Consider the following 15,993-nt stretch of genomic DNA (forward strand, 5'->3'; position numbering starts at 1 on the left):
TAATTCTCTCCCCCTTGAGTGTGGGCGTACACAGTGACTTGCCTCTCATGGATAGAATGAGGCAGAAGTGACTTCGGAGTGACGTCATTGATGGTATTCTCTTGGCCACTGTCTTGGTTAGCTCACTGGGGGGCAATTAGTTGCCATGTCCTGAAGACACTCAGCAGCTTAGGGGGAGAGTCCCACCAACAGCCATGTGTGTGAATGGGCCACCTGGAAAGTAGACTGTTAAATAAAAATCACCCTCGGAGGACATTGTCTTGGACGAAGCTTCTGGGGCAGGGGTAGAATTTAAAGACAAAAATAGGACTTTAAACCAAGGGTGGATACCTAGGCTCCAACAGACCAGGCTAAAAACAAATGGAGTCACTCATGCTAAAGTTCCATGTCACCAAGTCGAAGGTAGAGTACTCATCAGACCTTGGGAGAAATCAGGATGATGGACAGCTGTCAGGCAGGCCGGTTCCAGTGGGCATGATGATGAGGTGGCCTTGGCCTTCATCCTCATGCCAAAGGAGGCAAACTATCCCCCAACCGGATATTCTTCTAGTATTCTGTCTCCCTGTCCACACCTTGCGAGAATCAACTTGAAAGTGACCCAGCAGCCCTGGTGCTTGGTGTCTGCCGACTCCGGCCCTGTCTGTCCAGCCCCAGCTGCTTGGCACATGGTAATTCCCAGCAAGACCTGCCGCACGTGCGCAGAAGCCAATTCCACGCACTGATTTTTGCAAAAAGAGTGTCATTGAAAGATGACTGACAGGGAGACAGGAGGCTGCTCCCATCTGTCCACCAGAACGGCCAGTCGTGAAGGGCACGCAGCCTGGGTGAGGGGCAGACAGTCATTGATGAGAACCTGGAGTCCTGGGGGAACCGGCTGCACCTAGTTTGCCAGACCTGGTGGAACGTGAGGTGGTGGGATTTCTAGGATGGAAATTGGGAGTTTCTGGTCTCTGGTTTCTGTGGATTGAACCACTGAGCCACACCCCCAGCCCCTTTTTATTTTTTATTTTGAGACAGGGTCTGGCTAACTTGCTTAGGGTCTTGCTAAGTTGCTGAGGCTGGCTTTGAACTTTCGCTCCTCCTGACTCCACCCTGAGTCGCTGGGAAGACAGGCGTGTGCCACCCCCCCAACCCTGTCCTGCAGCTTTTGACGGTCCTCCCCCCGCCTGACCCCAGGTCTCACCTAGGTCCTCGGGACTCTGTTCTAGTTCTTCAGGATTTGCTCCTTGGAGACTTTTGGCTCCTCTGGACTTTCAAGGTCATTTAGGTCGAGTCCCAGGGTTCTGCATCTCCACTGGGCAGTGGCCACTGTGTGCCCCGAAGCTGATCGGAACGCTTAGCATATTTTATTGAATGCCGTGTTGGTGGGGTCTGGAGTGGAAAATGAAGCCACCGAGTTTTTGAGATTGTTGCAGTGGTGCCTTGACAGTCTCCCAAGGTCACATACCAGCGATCAGATGGGCACCCCTGTGGGTTCTCAGAAGGAAACACACAAGCCACCCCAAGTGAGAAGCCCTCGTCTCAGCCAGCACGGGGCGCATGATCCCCTGAGTGAGCCAGTAAATGCTGATTGATTCGGGCACTAAGTTTGGGGGCTATGTGTCACCAGCAGTAGTGACCAACCTAGTGCAGCAGAGGAGCCCCGGAGAAGGTCTGTGGCACACACGGTCAGGTGGATCCGTCTGTCACTCACTGGCTTCAGATTGAGGATTTGGGGAGCATCCGCTGGGACCAGGACCGAAGGCGCCCTGTGACTAGACTCTGTCTGTGGGTGGATGCGTGTTCTGTCTGTGATGACGAAGATTCACCCAGAGCTGTTTGGTGTGACTTGCTGATTATTCTGTCCCATTGCCTGATTATTCAAGGTTTTAAAGGTGATTAAAAACTGGGGGAGCCAGCGTTCAGCTCAAGTCGGCCTGGCGGGACCCTGCGGGGCAGTACATGCCTTGGGCAGGTTGCTCTTGTGGGCAGGCTCCTGGGTCAGCCTTTCCGCCCAGGGACACATGCCACGGGTGTCTGCTATTCTTACTTAAGAAATGGAGCTGCAGGCTGGGGGTGCGGCTCGGTGGTAGAGGGCTTTCCTGGGTGTCGGATGCCCTGGGTCTGACCCCTAGCACTGCAAATAAATGAATAAATGTAGATCCTCCTCCTTTTTTATTTTTTTATTTTGTTTTTTGAGATGGGGTCTCACTAGTTCACCCAGGCTGGCCTCTAATTTTTCTTTTGTCAGGATCAAGGACTGAACTCAGGGCCTTGCCCGTGCTAGGCAAGCACTCTGCCACTGAGCTAAATCCCCAACCCCTGGCCTCGAATTCTTGGACTCAGTCAATCCTCCTGCCTTAGCCTCCTTGGTAGTGGGGACTACAGGTATGTACTACTGGACCAGGCAGAAATGCAGATTCTTTTTTGTTACTGAGGATTGAACCCAGGGGCACTTCACCACTGATGTACAACTTTTTTTTTCCATAGCCCTTATTTAAAAAAAAAAAATCCTTTTAATTTTTTATTTTGAGTCAGGGTCTTGCTAAATTTCTGAGTCTGGCCTCAAACGTGCCATCCTCCTGCCTCAGCCTCCTCCAGAAACACTGGGATTACAGGTGTGTATCACTGTGCTTGGTCAGAAATGCAGATTCCGTTTTGGGGGGTGGGGGTTACCAGGGATTGAACTTAGGAGCACTCAATCACTGAGCCACATCCCAGCCCTATTTTGTATTTTATTTAGAGACAGGGTCTCACTGAGTTGCTTAGCATCTCACTTTTACTGAGGCTGACTTTGAACTCACCATCCTCCTGGCTCAGCCTCCCGAGCCACTGAGATTCCAGGTGAGCACCCACCTTGCCCAGCTAGAAATGCAGATTCTTAACATGTGAAAGAGGAACTCAATAAAAGTGTCCAGTGGGAGGCAAATGAGAGTTTCTGGCTGTATGGACGCCTGTGGAGTGGAAGGTCCTGCCCTCTCTTAAAGGAATTTGCAGCTCTGTAGCTGAGAAGGAAGATGTCTGGTCTGGAACTTTCCCAGTGCTAAGTGCACCGGGCATCTGGCCATGTCTTCCTCAGACGGGTGAGGCTGTACGCTGGGGAGAGCACGGACAGAGATATGGGCTGAGCCGGGGCCCAGCGCCAGCACCACTTGTTCACTGTGTGCCGGGCACTTAACATCTCTGACCCTCAACTTCCTCATCTGTAAGATGGGAATTTAACCAATTCCTACCTCAGTAACTGATGCATTAAAAGGCGTAACCTTGTAGTCATCCGTCTTAGTCCATTTTCTGCTGCTATAACAGAAGACCACAGATCGGGTAATTGATAAAGCAAAGAGGTTTGTTTCTCACAAGTCTGGAGGCTGGGAAGTCCAAGATCAAGGTGTTGGGACCTGGTGACGGCTTTCCTGCTGCAGAGAACATCACATGGTGAGGGAGCAGGTGAGCTCAGGTCCCCTTCTCTTCTTGTGAAGCCACTGATCCCATCTTGGAGGCCCCTTCCTCATGACCTCACCTCACCCTAATGACCTGCTAAAGACCCAACCTGCAAACACGGTGAATTTTGGATTAAGTTTCCAACACATCAAACCATGGTATTGCCTTTCCCCTCACTTTAGAATTTCTATCAAAGTTACGGTGTGTATAGAGGATCTTGCTTCCTCAAAGGAAGCCTGGCTCTCCTGATCTGCCTTCATCCAGAGGAGCTAGAGGAGAGCCAGGCCGGTAGGAGCAAATCCACACTCCCCAGGAAAGATCAGGTGTGGGATCCACGCCCGATGCCGTGGCGCACACCTGTAATCCCAGTGACTCCGGAGGCCGAGGCAGGAGGATCACAAATCAAGGTCAGCCTCCACAATTTAGCAAGACCTGTCTCAAAATAAAAAATAAGAAGTGCTTGGGGTTGTGCCTCAGTGGTAGAGGGTCCTGGGTTCATTCCCCAATACAAAAACGAGTGGGGACAAAGGCCACACTGTGCAAGGCCACTTGCTCCATCTAGGGGACAACAGAGGACCCTGTTGGGGTTCTGAGTAAGCCAGCCACCCCCGTGACACCATGTCTTGCCTTGCCTGTCTGCTTTGAATGCAGTGGGACTGAGCCCATTAAGCCTCTGGCCTTTGTCATGTCAGTAGCCCAGTTAGCCCTGGTGGTGTCTCCTCCTGGCACTGACCTCTGCCCATGCCTGCCCTGTCCCCTCGATTCTTTTTTTATTTTGGTGCTGGAAATGGAACCCAGTGCTTCCAGCAACGTTCCTCCAACACTCGGCCTTCCTCCCGACCTCCCCTCTGCCTTCCTGGTATGTGAAGCCTGGCTCCTGGCTCTCTCAAAAAGGCTGGTCCTGAAAGGCTGGGCACGGTGGTGCACATCTGTAATCCCTGCAGCTCAGGAGGCTGAGGCAGGAGGATCGCAAGTTCAAGGCCAGCCTCAGCAACTTAGCAAAACCCTCAACAACTTAGCAAGATCCTTTCTCAAAGTAAAAAATCAAAAGGGCTGGGGATGTGGCTCAGTGGTTAAGCACCCTTAGGTTCCTTCCCGGCTGCCCCGGCTGCCTTACTATGACGAGGCTGGGTGGGTGCCCTCCTGGGTCCTCAGCCTTCCCGCTCACATCCTGACCACACCGCCCGCCATTCCCGTTGCTGATGCCATCCATTGGGGCACCAGCCGCCCTCCCTCACTTCCTGACTGTCTTAACCCGTGTTCTGTGGTCTTGGGCCCTGGGATCCCGGAAGGCCTCCCTTCCGGGGTTGGCTATTTCCTAGGCAGAGAGAACCGTCCCCCTGCCGAGCTCGCCTATCACATGCAGGCCAACCGACCCAGAGCCCAGGCCCCCAACCCGGCTCGCACACCCAGCCGACCTGGGGCCAGAGACCGACAGCCAAGCCCGCAGAACCCGCTGGCCTGCTGCTCCCATGCCGCCCACCCTGAGGACCCTTGCCCAGCCCTCCACCTGGTGCCGGCCCGGGAGGCCCACAGCAGGACGAGCCCCGCTTTCAGGGTCTGTGGGCGCAACGGCTTGTCGTTGATGGTGCTTGTCTCCCGGTCCGACGGCCTCGCCGCGTCTCATGGTAAAAACCCTGTTTTAAAACACCCGTGACTTCCTGCTGGCTCGCAGCCGTCCCGCCAGCGTCACTCCGGTCTGGGTCCCGGGATTTCCACCTGCAGCGGGCGACCCTCCACGCCCACCTGCTCGGCTTCTGGTCCTCCACCCGTCTCAGCCACCGGTCTCAAGTTCACACCCTGAGCTCATCCTCACCCTTTTCCTCTCCCTGGCTGGGCCTCCCGGCTTCCGCCTTCTTCCTCCAGGATGCTGGGGCCTGCCGTCCTGTGATCCTTCCACCTTGGCCCCGTCCTGCTCGCCCCTGGCAGCCCCCCAGTCTCTCTTAGTAAAAGCCGCCATCCCTGCAGGCCTTGGTCCCGTTCTCTCTCTGACGGCGCCCCCAGCCCTGGCTCACTTCTTCCTCTCCAGTCCTACTGCCTCCTCTAACAAAGCCATATGCTCGGCTGCCCCAGGCCATTTGCACTGGCTGTTGCTTTTGCCTGGAACATTCTTCCCTTAGACCCCTGCAGGATTCATGGCCTCGTCTCCTTTAAGCCTCTACTCTAATGTCACCTTTTCAAGGAAACCTTTCCTGACCACCCATTCAAACTGCAAACCCTCCCCCCACACACACACACACTGCTGGGTCACCTTCCCTTGTCACCTTCTGATGTGTGATGTAGTTATTTATTTATATATTATGGTGCTGGGATCAAAAACAGGACCTCACACAGGCTAGGCTAATGCGAGACTAGCCCCTTATAGTCTCCTTATTTATTATGACGTTTCCTGCTCATCGCTTATCTTCCCCACGAGAACAGGGACTTTTCTCTTTTTAATTCATAGCCTTAACATCTAGAACATTTTATTATTTATTTATTTATTTATTTTTTGGTACTGGGGATTGAACCCAGAGGCGCTTCACCACTGAGCCACAGCCCCAGTCCTTTTTTATATTTTATTTAGGGACAAGGTCTCACTGAGTTGCTTAGGGCCTCACTACGTTGCTGAGGCTGGCTTTGAACTTGAGATCCTCCCGCCTCAGCCTCCTGAGCCGCTGGGATTACAGGTGTGCACCACTGTGCCAGGCAGCAGGTTTTGCAGTTTGAAAAGAGGAGAATAAATATTTATCTAACGAATGAACAGAATATTCCCATCCAAGTGGAGCCTAGCTATCGTCTTGTGCAATTCATGTCGTCCTAAGAAAGAACGTAGCGACGGCAGGCAGCAGCCGTGACCGTGGACTTCCCTTAGACTGTTGATCTGGCTCCAGCTTTGCGAGCTTTTGACGCGTTATCTCTGGAAATCTGCGGCAACCCGATGAGCTCGGTGTCATTACAGTCTGCTGGTAACTAGGGTTAATGGAGGGTCAGGTTCAGGAACTAATCTTGGATCGCATGGCTGAGAAGTGGGTCCCAGCCCAGACTGCTCTTGCCTGCACGGGTCCCGGGCACAGACAGGCTCTGTAAAAGAAAACTGCCCAATTCAGGGAAAGAGGAACCACTGAATGGGAATTGGAGGCCCAAGACAGGGCGGTGACCTGCTTGGTGCAGGGACACCCTTCATCAGGCACCTGGGATTTGCTGGGGTCGCTGTTGGGGAGGAGAGACGGCGAAGCTGTTTTTTCTGGGCGGCGGCTGCCAAGCCAGCCCCGACCTCCCGCCAGCCTGTCTGGGCTCTAATGCGCTCTGTGGATGCCTGTCTGCCCCAGGGGAGCCTTAATGGACCTGCGGAGTCCCAGCGTCAGCTGAACCAGTGGATCCATAATGGAGGAGACAAGGTCATTACCCAACAGAGCAGGGCGGTAGAGGACAGAAACCAGCCCATCTCGGCCAATCCTCGGCTCTCACATCCCCGGCCCCAACTTCTCTCCTTTGACTCCAGGTGTCTTCTTGTCTACAGAGGCCAGAACCCACCTGTAAGGTGGGGATCCTCACCTGCCAGGGACCCACCTCGCCTGGCAATCCCGGATTCACCTTGCTTTGGGATATATTAGAATGCGGGCAGGGATTAGAGCATGAGTGGTTTATTTAGGGCACACTTCCCAGCAATTCCAAGGTGGCCTGGCCTCTGCCCTATGCCCACAGAGAGCCGCGGGGTTGAGTTCTGTTTTCGAATTCCTCCTATGCATTGGTAGTAGGAATTTACCATGCAGCAGACTTCGGCCCGGCATGATAGGAGGGATGTCCTCCGTGATTCGAAGGGGCGTGACAGAGGCAGAGGATTTCAGAATAGCATCCAAGTGCCTGAGCCCTGCAGAGGGACCTGGCCCCAGCCTGGCCTCCTTCGTAGAGTCTTGCAGGGCTGAATCTGCACCTGCCCATCTCTCCGCTAGATTCTTGAGAGCATGCTTTGGTATATGGAAGGAATTCAGGAACTCCGAGGAATCCTGAAATCTTGAATTCCAACCTCTTTTTTGACGAGTGAAGAGACTGAGACCCCAGGACAGGGTGTCTGCAGTCGAACTTAGACCAGTCCATTCTCTTGTGGGGCGTCCCAAAGGGCTGGCTGAAGGTTGAACTCTTTCTTTTTTCACATCTCTCCCCCCGCCATCTTCCCCCAGTGATTGCAAACGACTCCCAATCTCAGGTAGTTCCTTGATGAAGACTCAGTAGTACGGACTTTTCTATGAATTGACCAGTTTCAGGGAAGCTCTGGTAGGAATCCTTACAAGATGGTAGGAGAGTGTTGCCCTCTGCTGGTAAGGAGGTGGAACTGCAGATAAAAGTCCTATGTGAATAGATCCATCTTGGAGCTTGGTCTTTCTATCTTGGATACCTTGCCCTGATCCTCCATGGACACCACTCTGATTCAGAAATAAACTTGGGTGAACAGCATTTGGCAATATTTTTCTTTGGCACTATACCCCACAAATATTTACTGGGCCCACCAGGTACGGTGGCACATACCTGTAATCCCAGAGGCTGGGGAGGCTGAGGCAGGAGGATCACAAGTTCAAAGTCAGCCTCAGCAACTTAGCGAGGCCCTAAGCAACTCAGAGAGACCCTGTCTTTAAATAAAATGTAAAATGGGCTGGGGATGTGGCTCAGGGGTTAAAAAAAAAAATTTTACTGGGCCCTTCATTTGTGCAAAGACAGACTTGACCCTGGCCTCTAGGAACCAGTGATCTGGTAGCAGAGCTAAGAGTTGGTAACTGTATTATAAGCACCACAGAGGGAGAGCAAAAGGTGCTGGAATCCTCCAGAGGCAGGAGAGGGTTGCTGCTGTTGACAGGACGCAGGGAAAACGTGACCTTGACATACTTGCTAAAAGGAGGAGGCATTTTGTCATTTGGGGTACAAGTTGGGAAGTAGACATTTAGCAGAAAGATTCTGAAAATGGAGAGGGCATGTTCTAGCCGTCCGGAAGTTCCCATCCATAGAAGGAAAATACCATCTGAAGACTCATAGTGAGCCAGGAGTGCCCACATTTCGTTCAGGAAGATAGAGCGTCCCGTGTGGATCTGGGAGTAGTGGGTGATGAGCGGGCCGGGTCTGGTCCCAGGACACAGAGGTCAGAGCTGCACCCTTCACACCGTCAGGCCTTATCATTACCTTCCCCGCCTGCAGCCCACACCTCTCGTGGCCCACTCTGTCCTTCACGTGGCAGGCAGGAAGTGCCGGAAAGCCAGCACTTGTCCCCTCCTGCACCCCAGCAGCCAGCCCTTGCTCCCTCGCCCTTGGTTGATGCTGGGGTCCTCCACAGTTCCCTGTGCTCCCCATCAGGATTGAGCTCACGGGCTGGGGATATAGCTCAGCTGGTAGAGTGCTTGCCTTGCAAGCACAAGGCCCTGGGTTCAATCCCCAGCACCGCAAAACAAAAAAAAAAAAAAAAAAAAGGTTTGAGCTTGGTCACCCACAGTGCTGACCTCTTCCTTCACATACTTCTCTGCTGCTGCTTCTCTCTTGCTTCACTTCCCCAGTTCCTGTTGGTACCTTCCAAGATCATTTCCAACGTGTATCACAAGCACATTCTTATCTCGACTTCTGTTTTAGGAGAAACTCAATTCCAAACATCATGCAGGACCTAGGGTAAGAAGACTGCTGTGTGCAGTAAATGCTTCCGTAATGCCCAGTGTTCAGAGCCAGGGTTTACAGATGTTGAAAGAAATTGAAGAAGACATCATAAGTGGAAAGGTATCCCATCTTCATGGATTAGAAGAACTAATATTATTACAGTGCTCCTACTACTCAAGTGAATTCCTATCAGAATTCTAATGGCATTTTCCCATGGGAACAGAAAAAATAAATCTTAAAATTCATATGGAACCAGGTGTGGTGGTGCACACCTATAATCCCAGTGACTCGGGAGGCTGAGGCAGGAGGATCTTGAGTTCAAAGCCAGCCTCGGCAACTTAGTGAGACCCTGTCTCTAAATAAAAGCTGGGGATCTGACCCAGTGGTTACACACCCCTGGCTTCAATCCTTGGTACAAAAACCTGCCCAAAAGACAAAAAACAGTGTTGGGGAAACTAGATATACACAGATAGCAGAATGAAATTAGACCCTTACAACATGCAAAAATTGATTCAAAATGGAGTAACAATTTAAATGAAAATCCTAATCCATAAGGTTCTTAGAAGAAAGCAAAAGCACGTCAGTAAAACTGAAAAATTTCTGCACAGCAAAGTAAGCGATCTCAACAGAGAGAAGAGACAGACTAAGAAAGGTAGAAAATATGTGCAAGCCATATAGGGGGTTGTCAGAGAAGGGCCAATATCTAAAAAATACAAGAAACCCACATCAACAGCAAGAAAGCAAGGAATTGGATTTAAAAACCAGTAAAGGACCTTAACAGACCCTTCTCAAAAAAAGACACACCAATGACAAATAATATATAAAAACATGTTCAACAACTAATCATCTGGGAAATGCAGATCGAGCCACCATGAGAGAGTGCCTCACCTCTGTTAGGATCAATGTGATCAAAAAGACAAATGAGTTGGGTATAGTGGCGGCTGCAGGCCTGTAACTCCAGCTGCTGAGGAGGCTGGGGCAGGAGGATCGCGAGTTCAAAGCTAGCCTCAGCAAAAGCAAGACCCTAAGCAACTCAGTGAGATCCTGTCTCTAAATAAAATACAAAATAGGGTTGAGGATGTGGCTTGGTGGTCGAGGGCCCCTGAGTTCAATCCCTGGTACCAAAAAAGAAAGACAAATGATAACAAATGTCAGCGAGATGTGATTAAGGGGGATCTCTTGCACACCACGGATGGGGGTATAAATTGGCACAGCCATTATAGAAAACGGCATGGGCACTGCCCCCCAAAATGAAAACTAGAACACCTATGTAGCCCAGCAATCCCACTTCTGTGCTTGAACCCAAAGGAAATACCAAGATCGCGGAGACACACCTGCACCTGTGTCGACTGTAGCATCACTCACGGTAGCTGAGGTTGGAATCAACCCAAGGGTCCACTCCTGGACACACCCATACAGAAAACACGATATGCGATCTGCTCTCCATTCTGTCCTGTCGGTCTGTGTGTCTGTTTTTACAATGGTACCACGCTGTTTCTGTACCTGTGATACGTGTCCGTATGTGCGTGTATCTAAATGCATAGACAGAGATAGACACATCATGTGTAAGCAATAGGCTGGCTGGGTCTGTGGGTTCCACGTCCACAGTCAACCAACAGTGGATCAAAAATGTCCCCAGAAATGACATCTGTTCTGAGCGTGTACAAACTAAACAGTATCGGAGAACCCCTGTTATATTGGGTATTGTAAGTAATCTAGAGAAAGTGGAAGCATACAGGAGGCTGGGCTTGGGCTACAGGCACCTACTATGCCATTTTATAGAGGGGATTTGAGCATCTACAGGTTTCTAGTCCATGAGGGACCCTGGAAGAAATCGCCCTCCTATACAGGGGATAACTCTGTGTGTACACGAATATGTTTTTTATATATGTTGGAATATAAATGTGTACATGTGTGTGTGTTTGTATAATGAAATGTAGGGGGTATTTCCCGTCACATCCAGCGTGGATGAGGGAAAGGGTTTCCGCCTGAGGACGGCGCCAGCTCTTGATTAATCTCTAAGAAACTTATCTAATTAAATAAACACAAGAGCCAATAATCTTTTCAAAAGGGAGGAGGTGTGACGGATTGGGCCATGCCGAGATCTGGCCTCTCACAAGATGGGGAAGCCCACCTTCCCTTTATTTACAGTCACACAGGTAAAGGGGACCAGGAGGGGCTTCTTCTGTGAGGAACAGGATGGGTGGAGTCGGGGAGCCATTTGCTTAGAGAATCAGCATGTCCCCAGGGTGTGCCTCCTCTGTACAGGGCCACCTCCCCCAGGCTGTCTGGGGCAGTCTCCCACGACCGCCGGTTCCTCGTATCCCAGGCTCGGCCAGGCCTGATTCTGCTGAACATGGACGGCTGCCCACAATGAAACACTAGTCAGCCCTAAGAGAGAAGGAAATCCTGCCATTGTAACACCATAGACGTCCCGGGGGACATTAGGCCAAGTGAAATGAGTCAGGCAGAGGCAGATACCACGTGATCCCACTTACACGCGGCATGGAAAACAGTCAGGCTCAGAGGGGGACAGTGGAGTGGCGGGGCCACCAGGTGGGGCCGGAAGGAAGGAGGGCAGGTAGCTCAGAGGAAGAGCGCTGGCCTAGCATGCCTCGCGGCCCTGGGCTTCACCCCCAGCACTGCAAACACACACACACACACACAAACAAGCAGGGTGTGACGGCGGGGGCTCTCCAGCGATTCCTCAGACCCACACCTGATCAGATGGCAGAATGACAGAGCATGCATGCAGATTTTGCCAGGGCGACTCTCCCAGGTTTGACGCTGTGTTATAATTATGGAAGATGTAACCACGGGGGAGACCGAGGACAGGGCACGCCCGGCCTCCCTGTGTTATTATTATAATTATCGTGATTGTTCTCTGTGGTGCTGGGAGGGCCACTCGGGGCCTCACACACTCGAGGCGAGCGCTCTTTCGCTGAGCCACACCCCCAGCCCTTTTGATTTATCGGAGACGGGGTCTAAGTGGCCCAGGTCGGTCTTCAGCTTGTGATCCTCCTGTCTCAACTCCACTCCCCACAATTAACTGGGATTATAGGTGGGCACCACCATGCCTAACCTTCTCGAAAGGCTGCAACGCCTGCGAATCTGTAATTATTTCTTAAAAAGAACTTACTTGGGCTAGACAGACATGGCGTCCTAGGATTGGTAGGTAGAATATATTCATGTTCATTAATTGGCATTTTCTTTTCTTTTTCTTTCTGGGTGTTTTCACTTGTTTTTGGTTTCGGTACTGGGGATTCGACCCAGAGTGCTTTACCACTGAGCTACCTCCCCCGCTCCTTTTATTTTTTTTATTTTGTGATAGGATCTTGATAAGTTGCTTAGGGCCTCGAACCTGCGATCCTCCTGCCTCAGCCTCCTGAGCTGCTGAGATCACAGGCATGCACCATAGCACCCAGCAGCTTTCATTTTCTAAAACCACTTCCAATATGTTGAGGTGCCAGGTACCCAGCATGAACGGACAGAGAGATGTCGGGCAGGGTTTATTTTTCCAAATAACATAACCTACCTTTCTCAACAATGTTAGGAAATATGCCAAACCTTTTGCCAAGATGTATCACATTTTTCTTTTTTGCAATTAGGCAAAAAAAAAAAAAGCAAAATTCAAATACAGGATCAGTTCAGGGTTTGGGGACGTCCAGGCAGTTGGTTAACCTATACTGACTTGGCTTCCATGCCTTAGAACAAGTTTTATTGATTAGGAATATTATCCACAAGTCAAATCTTTATGAAAAACCTTTATTTAAAAAAAAAAAGAAAGAAAACTCTGGTGGAAAACATGCTTCCCTCCCTGCCAGGAGGCCCTCTGTAGAGATGGCCCCAGCTCCACCCAGGGGAACAGGGCCAAGAGCAAGGTCCAGGTGTCCCTGGACTGAAAAGTCAGCAGAGTCACAATTATTTCTTAGTTTTCAATAAAGAAATATATCTCTGCACCCATTTTTCCTTGGGCTGGACACAGACTCTCTCGCCTTTTTTGGTAGTGAATCTGTGAAATAAAGACAGAGGTGAAGTGAATATGGGGTCCCTTGGCTTCCTGGGAAGGGGCAGAGGGAGAGGGCGGGGCCGCTCCCTGACTAGTCTTGACACCCTCCCACACCCCTGCCGCACTCCGTCCCTGTCCCCTCCTCTCCTGGGCCTTGCCCTCCTTCCTCTCTGCTCCCATAGGAAGCCACGCTCAGAGGCCCCCTCCCAGGGAAGCACTGGCCCCCAGGTCTAATCTGTAACCTGCTACCTGTACCTGCTGCTTACAGCAGCTCCACTGGGACAATTCACACACACTCTCATTCACTGAAGTGAATTACAACTTCATGGCTTTTACTATATTTGTAGCTCACGCAGCCGTCACCAAGATCAAGGGTAGAACATTCCACCACTCAGGCCATGGACCCACACCACCATGCCACTTCATTGTCAGCTGCATTTCTTGGGTTGTTCGTTGTGGTTGTGTATGTGATTCCTGTGTTCCTTGCTGTGCTGTGAGCTTATTAAAACGCGGGGGCCGTGGTCGATGTCCCTGAGTCTCCAGCTCTGAGCTCTCTGAGAGCACTCAGAAACAACAAGAAACGAAGTTGGGGATACTCTAGCCTGGCGTAGGTTTTCAGGGCCCAGTGGTGTCTACAGGGCTGGCTGGCTGGCTGGCCCTGGCACATGCAGGGCAGAGGAGTCCGAGGAGTAGGGAAACAAGGGAGGGAAGGATCCTGTGACAGTCTGTAAGTGTGACTGCAGATTTCTTTGTCATCACGCCCATTGGCAGGCAGGGGCCCATGCCCCCTCCCCATGAATTTAGGCCAGGCTGAGGGACTGACCGACTAAGAGAATATGGTGGAAGGAAGGCTCTGTGACATCTAAGGCTGTGTCGCAAAAGGTGGCAAAGCTCTTATGCTGGAAACTTGAACCTCCTTGTAAGTCCTACCACCATACTATGAGGAAGCCCAACCAGCCATCATGCCATGAGAAAACCCAACCAGCCACCATGCTATGAGGAAGCCCAACTAGACACTATGCTGTGAGGAAGCCCAACCAGCCACCATGCTATGAGGAAGCCCAACCAGCCTTGCAGAGGTGCCGCCAGCCCCCAGCCAGCAGGGCCATCTCCAGCAACATCTCCCTTCAATTGAGTGAGCCAACACCATCCATTCAAGCCTTCTGGAATTCCTGGCTCACAGAAACCATGAGAAATAAGAAAATTATCATTTGGTGTTTTGATATTTGGTCCTAGATGACTGATAAACACCTGTCCCTTCATTTTAGAATGGAGGAATCTCAGCTAGTCTAAGGTCCCCCAGCTTGTGACAGAGCTCTGCTTTGACTCCAGTTGAGGAAGCTTTGCCAGCTGCTGGTTAAGTGTGGGTGTCTTTAAAGTTCCAGAAAGCCACTGGAGACCCAAAGGAGAAGAGCCAGGACATTCTGAGCCCCGGGGCTCCCTTTCTCTGCGCAGGCACGCAGTGTCATGTGTCTATCCTCAGCTCTGTCTCAAAATGATGGCATTAGGTTTGTCCCCGGAGCCCCTGCTCCCCCGCTGCTTATTCTCTGGTGTTCAGCAGCTCTGTATCCTTGGGAGCACAGGCTGGTGCCCACTTCCTGTTTGCTCCTGAAGGTGGTTTCCATCTTTTGAGCATATGGGGTATACAGGCCTGGTGCTAAATGACGTGCATACGTGATCTCATTCAATCCTGCCAGGAGCTCCTGAGCCACGTGTGGGCTCCCTCATTACCATGACCTTGCTCCTGGCTGCCTCTCTGCCTTGTCAGGGCTGACAGTTTATCCTCCCCCACTTCTGGTTCATCCCACGCTCCTCTGTCCTCCCTGGAATGTTCCTTCCACTCATCCTTGGGGTCACTTCCTTAGGGAGACCTTCCAGATGCCAAGTCAGGTCCTCCTGGGACTGTGACCAGCTCCCTCCTCCTCTCTGTCTCTCTCTCTCTCTCTCTCTCTCTCTCTTTTTGCTCATCACGATTGTGATCAACTCTTCTGTGCAAATATCTCTGCCTCTTTTCTTTCCTGAGACTGCAAGTTCTGCCTGGCCCACGGTATGAGGAGCAGACTCAAACCAAAGCTCAAAGTCATGCATGTCATTGCAGAGGCAGGACACAACCCAGGGACCCAGGCTCTCATCCTGAGGCTCATCCTGCCCCTGGGCTGGCAGGGGTGGGGGCTCTGCTCGGCACCCATCCAATGACGTGGGGGTCAGGGACCCTGAAAGCATGCCTGGGAGATACTCACATCACACCCTGCTGGGGGCAGCTGATCTGGGTGAACTGGTAGGCTTGCACCCAGTTCCAGGGAAGCATCTTATGGCTGTACTGGAAACAGCATGTCTTCTCAACGTCACTATCACCTAAAGATAGGAGGGAATCTTGAGACTGTCCTTTCTGGAAAGGAGCCTCGGGAAGGGCCTGGGACAGCTACGTACGTGTGGCAGCTCTGACGTGGACGGTCAGGAGGAAGGCCAGGAGAATGGGAGGAACCAGAGGGAAGCTCCTCATGGTCCTTGGAGCCGGGTCCTTCACAGCTGTCTTCCGAATTCCTCCGGCCTGCCCGCCTTTTAGGAGGCTGAGCAGTCCCTGAAGAGAATTCCAGAGAATTGTGTGGTTGGAAACGGAAGTGGCTTTTCTTCCTTGACTGAACAATGGAGTATAACCCACTACCCGAGGGAATGAGCCCGGATGGTGGCCCCAGGTCCTGTGGGAGGAGAGAAGGGGCCAGAGTGCCAGCGGGAGTCTCAGGCCCAGGGCTGTTGGCCCAGTCAATGCCTTCTGGTTTGAAAAAACAGAAGCAGAGGAAGTGAAGTCATATTCCAGGGAACTGACCCGAGTTACTTGACAACACAATTGGTTGTTCCGGATAGATTTCGGGCTCTCGGGTGAAGTTTTGTCTGCCTTCTCAACATTGCTTATCTCCTGGTGAGGTCTAAGTGGTTTCAGATGTCCACAC

General features: G+C 51.6%; 1 protein-coding gene across 1 annotated transcript; it reads right to left on the bottom strand.

The window, feature by feature from the left end:
* Positions 1-12,835: 12,835 nt before the first annotated feature.
* On the bottom strand, positions 12,836-15,790 carry Ccl26 (C-C motif chemokine ligand 26). Its single transcript, XM_047534380.1, has 3 exons — positions 15,473-15,790; positions 15,283-15,397; positions 12,836-13,045 (listed from the first exon to the last, which is right to left on the bottom strand). The coding sequence occupies exons 1-3, from the start codon at positions 15,543-15,545 to the stop codon at positions 12,955-12,957; spliced, it is 279 nt and encodes a 92-aa protein (XP_047390336.1). The 5' UTR covers positions 15,546-15,790; the 3' UTR covers positions 12,836-12,954.
* Between the last annotated feature and the right edge of the window lie 203 nt (positions 15,791-15,993).

This window comes from Sciurus carolinensis, chromosome 18 (assembly GCF_902686445.1).
Source record: "Sciurus carolinensis chromosome 18, mSciCar1.2, whole genome shotgun sequence".
Classification (NCBI taxonomy): Eukaryota; Metazoa; Chordata; class Mammalia; order Rodentia; family Sciuridae; genus Sciurus; species Sciurus carolinensis.

Excerpts from the sequence above, each read along its gene's own strand:
- Ccl26 (XM_047534380.1), bottom strand. The coding sequence starts at position 15,545 with ATGAGGAGCTTCCCTCTGGTTCCTCCCATTCTCCTGGCCTTCCTCCTG. Across the intron at positions 15,398-15,472 it reads CCACGTCAGAGCTGCCACAC|GTGATAGTGACGTTGAGAAG; the intron begins GTACGTAGCTGT and ends TCCTATCTTTAG. Across the intron at positions 13,046-15,282 it reads TGCCCCCAGCAGGGTGTGAT|ATTCACTACCAAAAAAGGCG; the intron begins GTGAGTATCTCC and ends TTTATTTCACAG.